We start from the raw sequence: 15,156 nt of genomic DNA on the forward strand, positions 1-15,156 counted from the left end.
GGGCTGAAAGGGAAATGGATCAGCCATGATGAAATGGATGAGCAGACTTGATGGGCCAAATGGCCTATTTCTGCTCCTTTGTCTTATGATTTTATGGTCTTATTTGAGTTACTGTCGCCTCCCTGTTAGCTTGAACCAGTCTGGCCATTCTCTGAGCTCTCTCATTAACAAAGTGTTTTCGCACCATTCCTGTAAACTCTGAGAGACTGTTGTGCATGAACATCCCAGGAAATCAGCAGCTTCTGAGGTACTCAAACCATCCTGTCTGGCTAGCGTGAATCATATGCACTTTTGTGGCTGTTAGACACTACACTGTACTCAGAACGAACATTTTTTTAAATAGCAATTTAAATAATAGTTTTTAAACAGAGTCAGTTGCATGAGTTTGTGTTCAAAAAGCAGTGATTTTTGTCACTGATGGTTTCTAAGAAATAAGCAGTAAGACAATTCAGAACTGTTTTGCTCACTGCGGTTTCAAGTATTCAGACTTGGATATATCAGAAATGGCAGGGGGTGAAAATAAAAGGATTTCTCTTCTTCAGGTTAGGAGCTATGAAGAGTGAAGGTATCTACAGGCATCTTGAATGTTATAATGAAAATGAAGATTTGATGGATGCAATCATTAATAGCATTGTATGGAGATAGCCCATTATCTGTACTGTGTGTCTGTGCTTATTTTGTTCATGTACAGTCAATCAAAAGAGCATGGCAATGTACACTGGATGAATCAATATCCGCTTTAATATCACTGGCGTGAAGTGTTGTTATTTGGCAACAGTACATTGCAATACATAATACAGAAGAACAAAATAAAATAATAAATAAATCAATCAATTACAGTATATGTATATTGAATAGATTAAAATTGTGCAAAAACAGAAATAATATATATTTAAAAAGTGAGGTAGTGTGGGAATAAAAGGGGCATTTTCTGGTTGGCTGCTGGTGATAGTGGTCAGGGTCAGTATTGGAACCGCTACTTTTCACATTCTTTGTCAGTGATTTGGATCATCGCGGCTTTGTGGCAAAGTTTGTAGATGATGTGAAGATAGGTGGAGGGGTAGGTAGTGCTGAAAAAGCAATGTGATTGCAGCAGGACTTAGACAAATTGGAATAATGGGCAAAAAGTGGCAGATGGAATACAGTGTGGGGAAATGTACAGAATGCCTTTTGGTAAAAGGAACAATAGTGTGGACTATAATCTAAATAGGGAAAAAGTTCAAACATCAGAGGTGCAGAGGGACTTAGGAGTCCTCGCAAGACTCCCAGAAGGTTAATCTACAGGTTGAGTCTGTGGTAATGAAGGCAAATCCAATGTTGGCATGTGTTTTAGAATCAGAATCAGGTTTGTTATCACTGGCATATGTCGTGAAATTTGTTAACTTAGCAGCAACAGTTCAATGCAATACATAATACAGAAGAAGAGGAAGAAAAACATAAAATAATAATAAATAAATCAATTACAGTATACATATTTTGAATAGATTAAAAATCGTGCAAAAAAAAATTTTTAAAAGTGAGGTAGTGTTCACAGGTTCAATGTCCATTCAGGAATCGATGGCAGAGGGGAAGAAGCTGTTCCTGAATCGCTGAGTGTGTGTGTCTTCAGGCTTCTGTATCTCCTACCTGATGGTAACAGTGAGAAAAGGGCATGCCCTGGGTGCTGGAGGTCCTTAATAATAGACGCTGCTGTTCTGAGACACTGCTCCTTGAAGATGTCCTGGGTACTCTGTAGGCTAGTACCCAAGATGAAACTGACTAGATTTACAAACCCTCTGCAGCTTCTTTCAGTTCTGTGCAATAGCCCCCTCCCTCCACCATACCAGACAGTGATGCAGCCTGTCAGAATGCTCTCCATGGTACATCTGTAGAAGTTTTTGAGTGTATTTGTTGACATACCAAATGTCTTCAAACTCCTAACGAAGTTCCATTGGTCTCTTGTCGCCTTTAAGACTGCATTGGTATGTTGGGACCGGGTTAGGTCCTCAAAGATCTTGGCACCCAGGAACTTGAAACTGCTCACTACTGATCACTCTATGAGGATTGGTGTGTTTTCTTTTGTCTTACTCTTCCTGAAGTCCACAATCAGCTCTTTCGTCTTAATGACATTGATTGCCAGGTTGTTGCTGCGGCACCATTCCACAAGTTGGCATATCTCACTCCTGTACGCCCTCTCGTCACCATCTGAGATTCTACCAACAATAGTTGTGTCATCAGCAGATTTATAGATGGTATTTGAGCTATGTCTAGCCACACAGTGATGGGTATAGAGAGAATAGAGCAGTGGGCTAAGCACACACCCCTGAGGTACACCAGTGTTAATCGTCAGCAAGGAGGAAATGTTATCACCAATCTGCACAGATTGTGATCTTCCAGTTAGGAAGTTGAGGATTCAATTGCAGTGGGAAGTACAAAGGCCCAGGTTCTGTAACCTCTCAATTAGGATTGTGGGAATGGTATTAAATGCTGAGCTATAGTTGATGAACAGCATCCTGACATGGGTGTTTGTGTTGTCCAGGTGGTCTAAAGCTGTGAGAAGAGCCTTTGAGATTGTATCTGCCACTGACTTATTGTGGCAATAGGCAAATTGCTGAGGCAGAAGGTCAGTCTAGTCGTGACCAGCCTCTCAAAGCATTTCATCACTTTAGATCTGAGGGCTACCGGGCAATAGTCACTAAGGCAGTTTACGTTGTTCTTAGGCAAGTGGAGTCTCAGTCAGTCTCTCTCTCGTGCTCTCTCTCTCACTCTCTCTCTCTCTCTCTCTCTCTCTCTCTCTCTCTCTCTCTCTCTCTCTCTCTCTCTCTCTCTCTCTCTCTCTCTCTCTCTCTCTCTCTCTCACACACACACACACACACACGCACACATTCTCTTTCAAGAAAGTTTGTGAACCCTTTGCAATTACCTACTTTTCTGCATTAATTACTAAAAATGTCGTCTGATCTTCATCTAAGTCACATAATAGGCAAACACAATCTGTCTAAACAAATAACATACAAACAATTGTACTTCTCGTCAATACTGAGTCCACCATTTAAAGACGGTCTAGGTTCAAAAGAGTATGGGAACCTCTGGGGTAATGCCTTCTACAAAAGCTATTTGGAGTCAGGTACTCCAATCAATAAGATGAGATTGGAGGTGTGGGTTGTTCAGGTGCCCTGCCCTATAAAAAGTCACGTTACTGACAGAGCCTGTTGTTCTCCTCAAGAAAGATTTGTTTATGTGTGTTAATGCTCAAACAACAGTCTCATTTTACTTTTGTTTAAACAAATTTACTTTAAACACCTCTCAGTTCAATGCATGAGGGCCGCCACTTTATCATCCCAGAAATCCCCCTTTTCCTCCAGTGCACTCGGATATAACAGGGAAAGTGTGCATGCCTACTAAAACGTTACTTAGTTTGAATGAACTGAATTCAATAATCTCCCATTTCATGTATATATTAAAACAATAAATTTAAAAAATTAAGAAAATTCATATGTCCATTCGGATATGACAATTAGTTCTAACCCTTGATGTTTAATACAATTCTTAAGGTACCAAGTGCCTTCACTAAGTGCCTTTAACAGCACAAGAGCTGGTGCTCCCTTCCTGTGAGACAATCAGCTAGTTGTTCCTTTGTAGTGACCATAGCGTGTGGTGAGTTTTCTGGGCTTGGACAAGTTCTTTGATGTTGCTCGTCTCTAGACAAAGCCTCTGCTCTGCAACTGACTTGGTGGATTTGATGGCATCAACCAAAGAGTAGATGTCTGCGATGCAAGTTATTTATAGACTGTTCTTCTTTATGTCACCTTGGGAAAAGCTCAAGGTGTGGTCAGAAAAACAGCATTGTCACTACCTTCAGACAATGCAAAGTTTTCTCCTGCCATTGTACTCTGTACAACTCTTTGCATCCTTTTTGATTGCCAGTAGAGAGGTGAAAATCTTCCCTCGTCTCCCATCAGTAAAATAAAATGCCCCCTTTGAGTACCTCTATCAGGAAGATTTCCAAGTGAGGCATCACTGAAGACAACAAGCCTCTGAGCTATCTTTTCCAGCTGTTGAAACTTAAAGACTACTTTTTTCAGATTGAATCCTGCTCACTATCTTATTTGCCTCATGTAAAGTTTGTATTATGGCTTTTTTTGACTGTCTGCCAAGTTGCAGGCATCAAACATGATGACAGGGTGCCTTGGCACCAGTTGAATCTGACCTACCTTTGACCGACGTTGCTCAGCTTTAGCTTCACTATGGCCTGCACCCCATTATGTGGCATTGTCTGAAGATCCCTGATATAACTTTTTTGGTATAGTTGTATGTTCTGTCAACAGCAAGGATGTCTATCCCTACAGAGAATCTGTCATGTTCTACCTGTCCAACCTGAAAGGTTGACTTTGGCTGAGAGATAACTGTTGTGGCAAAGTTTTGTGAGCTACCTGATATGAAGTGATCTACCTGACAGGCAAATACTCCAATCTAATGATATCCTGAATCTTACCAGTAAAAACAACTGGATCCACATGACACCTTTCCACCTGTTTTCAACATTATTTCCTTGACCATTTTATGCCAGTAAACTGATGTATCTGCTAGACCATACACACACTTTTTGCGTTTTCACAGTGGTCCTTCAATTCTGGCTTTGGGGGGGGAGGGTTTAATGTAAGTGTCACATGCCAACTCCACTCCCTGTAAGAATGTGGATTTTATGTCCATGGAATGGGGTTGCCAATGCTTTTGACGTATCACTGAGAGAAGTAGTCAGAGAGACTCTGATGCACATATTGGTGAGTCTTTTTGGAGTTCTTTTATGTTCAGTTCCTCAAAACTGAACAGCCATTAGACATGCTTTTGGTATAATTCCTGTCGGGGTTTCTTTCAGAGTGCACACCCATTTTGTAAGCACTGTCTTTTGGCCAAAGTCTCTGGCTCCAGCTTCTAATTTCATCCTGATTTTCAGATTCAAATGACATCTCTTTAGCTGCTAGAACATCTTCATCTTGCCATTCTCAGATAGTCTAGCCTGATCTATGCTTGATTCGCTATGAAGTCTATCTACACATGACATGTCTACTGACCTTGTGGTGCCTGCGACTGTGACTGGTTCGAGGTATTTTAAGTTGTACCAACTGTCGCTTCTCCAGGTGGCTTTGCCGGCTCATCCTTCAGCTTTGTATGAGATACCAGTGTCTTGGTCTACAAATCTCACAGTTTGCCCTGTGATAGATGCTTCCACGTTGTCTTTGCACTTGTGATCATTTCTGTTCAAGGAAGTCTGTTGAGTCCCCATCTGCATTGTCTGTGCCACTGTCGAGCAACTCTGTTGGGTCCTTAGCTGCCCTCTCCTCATCCCCGTCTGTGCTATGCGACGGTGTACCAGGTTAGTGCTTTTCATTTTTTGTGTCATTCTCCAAGGAGTTCTGATGGTCTTCAGTTTGTGCTTTACGTAGTCTGGAATGATGCACTCTCACATCTCTCTCACAAATACTACAATTCCATCCTGACCATATGACAACTCCAGAATCTTTCTATTCTGTCCAGTCTGCTCTTTTATAATATTGTCCCATGTCGTATTTGTCATTTGTAGGATGGACCTGTGCCCTCTGTGGTCTTTGAATTCTCTCTGAACGCTCTGTTCAGAGAGACAGCCTTGCTTGATGCACGCAGTGCTAAAATATGTTTCCCAAGCCATTCACTGCTTGCCGTGCCCACCAGAGCAGGTGGTCTGTCAACCAGTACAGAGGGGAGGTTTGGATTCTGACTGAACACCAATTCATACATGCTATAGCCATGTACATTGTGCATGCTATTCTTTGCCGTAAGGGGCCAGTCCAGGGCTGCATTCCAATCACAGCCATTGCTTTCCTTTACCTTCAACATTATTTCAGTAAGTACCTTACTCCAAGGACTATATGCAGCTGTTGTCTCTGTTTCAATGTTAAAGTTCTCTGCCATATCTCTGAATTCATCATTATTAAATTCACCACCATTATCACTGAATTCTTTCCAAGGTGGGCCAGAAATGGATGAAAGTTTTTACTTTCTCTAGGGGTCTCTTTGTATTTACAGTGCTATGAGTTTCAATATATTCAACATATTCAGATGCTAGTGGCAGACCAACCACAGGCTTGGGCTTTCCAAACTTTTGGCACGTCTCACATCTGTCATTTATCTGCTGTAGAATGGAAAAATAATCTGCATCTTTGCTTCCTGAACTCCTGAGCAGTTTTTTAAGTCTTATCAGTTGAAGTGTGTCCAAACTGCTTGTGAAGTTTCAGCAACTCTTTGCATTTCTCATCCATGTCATGTTTTGTGTGACAGTTAGTACTTCATTCTCACACTAATTTTCAGTAATGTCTTTATCTAAAATGTTCACAGGAAAAGTGTGCATGCCTACTAAATACTTAACTAGTCCAAATAAACAGAACTCAACAATATGCACTGTGCCTCGATCAAAACAACTTTCAGAGGACCTCTGGAAAAGGCTAAGAAAACATTTTTAAAGACCACATTAGTCCACAGTAAGAGAAATTATCTACAAATGGAGGAAATTCAGTACTGTTCCTACTCTGCCTAGAAGAGGACATCCTGCAAAGATCACAACTAGAGCACAATGTGCAATGCTGAAGGAGATGAAAAAGAAAGCAAGGGTAATAGCAAAAGACTTGCAGAAATCTATAGAACTTGCTTCTGTCTCTGTTCATGTGTTCCCTATAAGAAAAACACTGAACAGGAATGGTGTTCATAAAAGGACACCACGGAGGAAGCTACTGCACTCCAAAAATAAATATTGTTGTATGTCTCAAGTTTGCAAAAGACCATCTGGATGTTCGAAAACACTTCTGGGATGATGTTTTGTGGACAGCTGAGATAGAAGCTGAAGTTTTTGCAGAAATGCACACCGCTGTGTTTGCAGGGAAAAGAGCATTGTACACCAAAACCAAAATCTCGTCCCAGCTCTTAAGTATGGGGGAAGATTTGGGCTGCTTTGCTGCCTCAGGGCCTGGCCAGCTTGTAATAGGTGAAGAAACAATGAATTAAAAATTTTTTCAAGACATTTTACAGGAGAACATCAGGGTCGCGGTCTGTAACCTGAAGCTTAATAGAAGTTGGATAATGCAACAAGACAATGACCTGAAACACAAGTAAATCAACAACAATAATTTTAAAAAAGAAGAAAATTAGTATTTTGGAATGGTTTAGTCAGAGTGTGGACCTTAACCCATTGCATGACCAGAAGAGGGCTGTTCATGCAAGGTATCCTAAAAATACTGATGAACTGAAACAGTTTTATATGGAGGAATGGTCTAAAATTTCTCCTCACCGTTGTGCAAGTCTGATCAACAGCTACAGGAAACGTTTCGTGGAGGTTATTGATGCTAAAGGAGGTTCTACCATTTATTAAGTACAAGAATTCACATACTTTTTCCAGCCTGGACTGTGAATGGTCTAACAATGTGTTCAATAAAGACATGAAAAATACAATTGTTTGTGTGTTGTTAGATTAGGTAGATTGTGTTTGTCTATTATTGTGACTTAGATGAAGATCAGACCACATTTTTTGAGGAATTAGTGCAGAAAACCAGGTAATTGCAAAGGGTTCACAAATGTTTTCTTGCAACTGTGTCTGTGTCTATATCTAAATCTGTGTCATGAGGTAGTGTTCATGGGTTCAGAAATCTGATGGCAGGGAGGAAGATGTTTCAAAATCATTGAGTGGGTCCCTTCAGGCTCCTATACGTCCTCCCTAATGGCAGCAACGAGGAGGGCATGATCTTGGTAATGGGGTCCTTAATGATGGATGCCACCTTTTTGAGGCATTGCACCTTGAAGATGTCCTGGATGCTGGGGAGGGTAGTACCCTGATGCTGACTGAGTTCACAACTCGGTCAGCTCACAATTCCTCTGTTGATAACTATTAGGATCTAGTACAGTTTTATAGTATTGTTGTAGTGTTGATAGTGTTGTAATTTGTTTTGTATTTCATTTACATACATAATTCATTAAAAGTTCATTTAAATACATAATTTAATTTCAGCTAAAAGTTTAATACTTATTTTTATACTATACCTTTTAACTGTTTCCATGAAACTTTGGCTAATTAAGGCAGCTGTTAAATTGGGCCAAAATGTACTGTTCCTGGTGTGTCCTATTTAACTGAAATCCATTGTATATTAAAAAAATTCTTGGAATTATATAGCTCCTTTAGGGTAGTATAACCTCCAGCTACACAGAGGGCTTATTAGACAACAGTTCACCAAACCACACAATGGAAATGGAAATTGAGTGAGAGGTTGATGCTTGCATATGGGCAGCCTATGCCTGAGACTAGTCCTATATGAGGAGTGGTCACTTGGATAACATGCACAGATGAATCAAGCATTCATGAGCGTTTCCCCCACAAGGAATACTAGAAACAGAAACGTTCGTTTAGCTAAATAGCCCTCCCGGCAATTTTATATCACACAAATCTCCTTTCGTTCACCTCTCTACTTCCATTCCTGTTCTTGTTTGCTTTCCCTTTGAAAGTATGTCAGTCACCTGCCTCAACTTCTTGCCATAGCATTTTCCACATTCTAATAAAGCTCTCTATTGTTTTATGAGGTGATGACTTGTATATCTTAGTCCCTAGTTTTTGACAGAAAGAAATGCTTCTTAATTGATTTATTAAAGTTCAAAGTAAACTTTATTACCAAAGTACATACAGTATATTTCACCATATACATACAACTCTGAGATTCATTTTCCTGCAGGCATACTCAACAAATCAATAGAATAGTAGCTATAATAGGATCAATGAAAGATCAACCAGAGTGCAGAAGATGACAAACTGTGCAAATGCAAATATCAATACATTATAAGAATATGAGATAATGAAATAAAGAGTCCTTAAAATGGGATTATAGGTTGTAGGAACATTTCAGCGATTGAGCAAGTAAGTGCAGTTATCCCCTTTTAATCAAGTGCTCGATGATTGAGGGGGTACTAACTATTCTTGAACCTGGTGGTGCGAGTCCTGAGCTCTTCCTGAAGGCAGGAGCGATGGCCTGGGTGGTGGGGCTCTCTGCTGATGAATGCTGCTTTCCTACTGATACATGCCACCTTGTTGACTGTTCGTCAACTGATCTAGGTTGGGCAATTCATTATGCAACTCTTAACTAATCAAAGCTCGAGCTTTATTGTCTCTGCATAGGCAACAACATAAATATGTTAACCCCAGGCCAACAACTTAAAACATGAATTCTACTATTTCCTCAGTACCAATACTCACTCAGACTACTTCTCCAATTTATAACACTGATGTAGTGGATCAGAAAATCAATCCTATCTTCTCCCAGCTTCTGGCATAGGGGTTCTTCCTTGTGCTAGTTAGTCTCCAAAGTTCTCACCCCTTGGAATTTGAAACTTCTGATTCTTACAGTCTTCCTCATCAGTTCAAATATTACACTTCAATCTTGTTGGCTCTAGGTCACCTGACTGACCTATAAAGGTTCCCATTGGATGTAGTCCAAAGTCTACACAACTACATGTCTTAGTGACTTCTTTTGTTCTCTTTGATTCTGGTTCAAACCAGACAAAACTGAGTCACCCGGACACTGGGAAACAATGAGATTACTTCTGCAAACCTGCCACTGTACACAGTAGCAACACATAGAAAACACTGGAGAGACTCAGCAGGCCAGGCAGCAGCTATGGAAGAGAGGAAACAGTCAACATTTCAAGCTGAGAACTTTCTTACGGACTGATAAGGACGGGGGAAGATACCAGAATAAAAAGGTGGGGGAGAGGGGAAAGAAGCTTGCTGGAAGGTGATAGGTGGGTGGAAAAAGCCAATAGCTGGAGAGTGAGCAATCTGATAGGGGAGGAGAGTGGACCACGGGTGAAAGAGAAGGAGGAGGGGAACCAGGGTGATGTAATAGCTAGGTGAGAAGAAGTAAAAGATCAAGAGTGGGGAAGGGGGGAGTTTGTTCACCAGAAAGAGGAATCAATATTCAAGCTATCAGGTTGAAGGGTACCCACACTGAATATAAGGTGTTGCTCCTCTACCCTGAGAGTGGCCTTACCTTTGCATGAAAGGAGGTCATGGATTGACATGTCAGAACAGGAATGGGAATTGAAATTAAAATGTTTGTACACAATACACAGCTTATCTGAGAATGATCTCAGGTTTAGCAGATCAATGGCAGAAACTCCTTGTGTCCGCGTACAATTGCTCTGATTAGATTATCTCAGGGCATGAATCAGTTCAGAGTTCACAAAATGTGGAGCTGAAAGGACAGTTTCAAACAGCTCACAAAATGACAACCTCCATTCCTTTGCCCTCATGGCAAGAACCAAGACAATTGGTCTGTCTACTTCCACTGTCCTTGATCCATTTGAGTTCAATGTTGTTTTCTATATTAATTCCTTCATGGCTAACGATCCAGACTGATTGTTCCATATGTCAAGGTAGTATAAAAAGAAAAACTGAATGCAGTATATAATGTAACGGTTACAGAGAAAGTGTACAGCAGGTAGACAATCACTTTTAATGTTTACTCCACACCATTCATTCATAATTTAAAACACCTCCAGCATCGCTCTATATCTTTCTCTCAATCCTTTTTGTGCTCCTCTGCCCCCACAACTGGCTTATAGGATTTCCTACTGGTGACCTTTCCTGTTGATAGCCACTGAAGTCTTAGGACCACAGGAATCAAAAAGGCCATTCCTCTGGACGTAATGGGGTTCGTTTGGTCATCATCTATATTGTGGTAAACTAAGAAACTCAGTCCACTGAGTCCCACTGATATTTGCATGCAGGTTTTGAATTTTTTTCTCACCCTTTTCCTCCTCTACCCTTTCCCTTCATCCTCTGCCCTTCCAGTCGACTCACTCCAGCAGGACCCTCCCCCCAGAGCCGGTCGAATCTTAGCCCAAGTTCTGAACGGCACTCTCAGAACAGGACGAACTCAGCCCACAGGCTTCGAGAGGACAGCCGTTCTGCCTCAAGGGACCGGAGCAGGCAGTGGTCAGGATCCACATCCAGAGAGAGGAGCGGCGGGCAGCCATCCTTTCGTGGTAGGGAGCGATCATCTTCCCGGGAGAGTCAGAGAGGAAATCGATGCCACGTGCACAAGGTGACTCCCTCTCCAACAGGTACAGGATGTGTCAAAGCATGACCTACACACAGCAAATCTATAAATCTAAGTTAAAATTTGGACCAGCTGGAAAAATGGGTTGAAAAATGGCAGATGGAATTTAATGCAAACTAATGCAAGGTTTTGTACTTCGGTAGGACCAGCCAGGATAGGTATTACACAGTGAACTGCAGGGCACTGAGGAGTGCAGTAGAACAAAGGGATCTGGGATACAGGTCCATAAATCATTGCAAGTGACATAGGGTGTAAAAAAGACTTTTGGCACATTGACCTTCATAAATCAAAGTATTGAGTACAGGAGATGGGATGTCATAGTGAAGTTGTGTAAGGTGTTGGTGAGGCCTAATTTGGAGTATTGTGTGCAGTTTTGGTTATCTGTCTACAAGAAAGATGTAATTAAGGTGTAAAGAAGACAGAGAAATTATACAAGGATGTTGCTGGGTCGGGAGGACCTGAGTTATAAGGAAAGGTTGAATAGGTTAGGACTTTACTCCTTGGAACGTAGAAGATTGAGAGGAGATTTGATAGAGGAATACAAAATTATGAAGGGTAACTTGTAGGGCAAATGCAAGCAAGCTTTTTCCACTGAGGTTGGGTGGGACTACAATCAGAGGTCATGGGTTAAGGGTGAAAGGTGAGAAGTTTAAGGGGAACATGAAGGGGAACTTCTTCACTCAGAAGTTGGTGAGAGTGTAAAATGAGCTGCCAGCACAAGTAGTGCATGCAAACTTGATTTCAATGTTTAAGAGAAGTTTGGATAGATGCATGGGTGGTAGGGAGATGGAGGGCTATGGTCCCAGTGCAGATCAATGGGAATAGGCAGTTAAAATGGTTTGGAATGTACTAGATGGGCCAAAGGGCCTTTTTCTGTAGCTGTAGTTTTCCATGACTCTTAACAGTATACTGTAGCAGTAAATGAGAGTATTCATCACACTTCATCTTTGAGCTCTGTTTTGCCAATTTAATTAAATCCTCACAGAATACTGGGCCCTGTGGTTATTGGAAATGATTTCTCTTTATTTCAGAAAAGCCCTTCATAATTGTGAATATGATATCTATAAGACAGTAAGACAAAGGAGCAGAATTAAGCCATTCAGCCCATCGAGTCTGCTCTGCCATTCAACCCCATTCTCCTGCCTTTGTCCTGTTACCTTTGATGTCCTCACTATTGAATAACCTATCAACCTCCAGTTTAAATACACCCAATGACTTGGCCTTCAACCTTCTGTAGCAATGAGTGCAACAGATTAACCACCCTCTAGCTGAATAAATTCTTCCTTATTACGTTCTAAAGGGATGTCCTTGCATTCTAAGGCTGTGCTCTCTGGTCCTAGACTCCCTAACTGTAGGAAACACTCCACGCTATCTAGGCCTTTCAATATTTGATAGGTTTCAATAAGATTTCCACTATCCCTTTCCTCCAATTCTTCTAAACTCAAGTCTCTTCGTCTTCTTAATGTAAGAAGAATGCCAGATTTCGCAGTCTAGCTACATTACTCATTTCTTTTGCTCCTGGAACCATTGTGTTAAATGTTTTGTTAATAACACTATCTTCTTGTTCCTGGGTGAATTTTGAAGGACTGTCGAAGGGTTTGGGATTGAAACATCAAATGTACTTTTTTCCATAGATACTGCCTAGCCTGCTGAGTTCCTCCAGCATTGTGTGTGTATTATTACTAATTCTAGACTTTCTCCTCCAACTTCAAGATTATTAATCTAAATTTAATTTCCACTGCTACAGGAGTGGGATTTGAACTCTGGCCTCTAGGTCTCTGGTCTAGTAATTCAACCTGCACCATCCCATGCTAACTTTTTTGTAATTTGAGCTTGCACCCAGGACCGAATTGTGTACCAGCTCCATCTGGTCTATTGTCTACTTTCCTATCAGATTCTTTCTTCTCCAACCTATGACCTTTCTTACCCTCCTGGTTTCACCTATCACTTTCAGCTAGCCTCCTTTTTCTCCCCCAACCTTTTAATTTAGGCGTCTTCCCCCTTCCTTCTCAATCCTGAAGAAGGGTCTCATCCTGAAATGTCGACTTGTTTATTCGTTTTCATTGATGTTGCCTGGCCTGCTGAGTTCTTCCAGCTTTTTGTGTGAGTTGCTTGGATTTCCAACATTTGTAGATTTTCTTGTCTTCGTGCTCTAAACCCCTGACTCTTGTTTCACAATTCAAGATTGCTCTAATTTTTCAGTATACAAGCGTAAAGGAGGGTGAAATGATTGTTACTTCGGATCAGATGCAGCATAAAGAACACAAGAAAGGTCTTCATTGGTCTGGGTCAACCACAGATGTTGCATCCCAGCTGTTTAGATACACAAGCCAGGGCAGTAGAACATGGAGAGCAAGCTGTTGCCCACGTAGCAAACTCCCCTTCTCCACACATCTGATGAATCCAACAGCAAAGACTGATGCAGTTTGGCACCAGGAGTTGCCAGTCAGCATTGAACTCAAAGTAGGACTGCCTTAGGGACACCAGCTCTGGATTTTGCCCTCAAGGTTTACTCCTGTAGCTTTCTCTGTGAATGGGTATAGCCACAAGGCAGCAGAGGTTTGAGATCACAGTTTTCCTTCTCTTAGATGAGCTGCTCACCCCACCTGCTCGAAAAAACTGGCTTTTAAGGCACCAGTAACCTGCCTTTGCCCCTTCTCCTGTCAGTAGAAATGGTTCCGACGGACCTAGTAGATAGGCAATTTGTGAAGATCAGGAGCTGCAACATCATGACTGCAAGAGGACCAGGGCTGGGAAATGAATATTCAAGGGTATACATTCTATCAAAAGGACAGACAGGTGGGCAGAGGGGGTGGGGTGGCTCTACTGGTGAGGAATGAAATTCAGTCCCTTACGAGGGGTGACATAGAATCAGGAGATGTAGAGTCAGTATGAACAGAACTGAAAAATTGTAAGGGCAAAAAGACCCTAATGGGAGTTATCTACAGGCCCCCAAATAGTAGCCTGGATATAGGGAGCAAGTGAATCAAGAGCTAAAATTAGCATGTTGCAAAGGTAATGCTACGGTTGTAATGGGGGATTTCAACATGCAGGTAGACTGGGAAAATCAGGTTGGTACTGGATCCCAAAGAAAGGGAGTTTGTGGAGTGCCTCTGAGATGGATTCTTAGAGCAGCTTGTACTGGAGCCTACCAGGGAGAAGGCAATTCTGGATCTAGTGTTGTGTAATGAACTGGATTTGATAAGGGAACTCGAGGTAAAAGAGCCATTAGGAGGTAGTGACCATAATATGATGTTTTAATCTACAATTTGAGAGGGAGTAGGGAAAATCAGTATTACAGTTGAACAAAGGGGACTATGGAGCCATGACGGAGGAACTAGCCAAAGTTGACTGGAAGGATACCCTAGCAGGGATGACAGTGGTAAAACAAAGGCAGGTATTTCTGGGAATAATACAGAAGGTGCAGGAATAGTTCATTCCAAAGAGGAAGAAAGATCCTAAGGGGAGTAGGGGGCTCCTTGGCTAACAAGGGCAGTATAAAAATAAAAGAGAAGTATAACATAGCAAAGATGAGCGGGAAGCCAGAGGGTTGGGAAACTTTTAAAGAGCAATGGAAGATAACTAAAAAGGCAATACGAGGAGAAAAGATGAGGTAGGAAGGTAGGCTAGACAAGATTATAAAGGAAGATAGTAAAAGCTTCTTTAGGTATGTGAAGAGGAAGAAATTAGTTGAGACCAAAGTTGGGCCCTTGAAGGCAGAAACGGGTGAATTTATTATGGGGAACAAGGAAATGGCAGATGAATTGAACAGGTACTTTGGATCTGTCTTCGCTAGGGAAGACACAGGCAATCTCCCAGATGTAATAGTGGCCAGAGGACTTAGGGTAACGGAGGAACTGAAGGAGATTCACATTAGGCAGAAAATGGTGTTGGGTGGACTGATGGGACTGAAGGCTGATAAATCCCCAGGGCCTGATGGTCTGCATCCCAGGGTACTTAAGGAGGTGGCTCTAGAAATCGTGGATGCATTGGTAATCATTTTCCAATGTTCTATAGATTCAGGATCAGTTCCTGAGGATTGGAG

General features: G+C 41.6%; 1 protein-coding gene across 3 annotated transcripts in view; it reads left to right on the forward strand.

Annotated features, from left to right (window-relative positions):
• The window catches only part of ccdc61 (coiled-coil domain containing 61), a 96,029-nt gene that overhangs the window by 58,234 nt on the left and 22,639 nt on the right, over positions 1-15,156 (forward strand). For all 3 annotated transcript variants that reach the window (XM_059985167.1, XM_059985168.1, XM_059985169.1), the window contains one exon: positions 10,844-11,115. In XM_059985167.1, coding sequence (XP_059841150.1) covers positions 10,844-11,115 — 272 coding nt within the window. The remainder of the gene's footprint in view (positions 1-10,843; positions 11,116-15,156) is intronic.

This window comes from Hypanus sabinus, chromosome 11, assembly GCF_030144855.1.
Source record: "Hypanus sabinus isolate sHypSab1 chromosome 11, sHypSab1.hap1, whole genome shotgun sequence".
NCBI classification, from domain to species: Eukaryota; Metazoa; Chordata; class Chondrichthyes; order Myliobatiformes; family Dasyatidae; genus Hypanus; species Hypanus sabinus.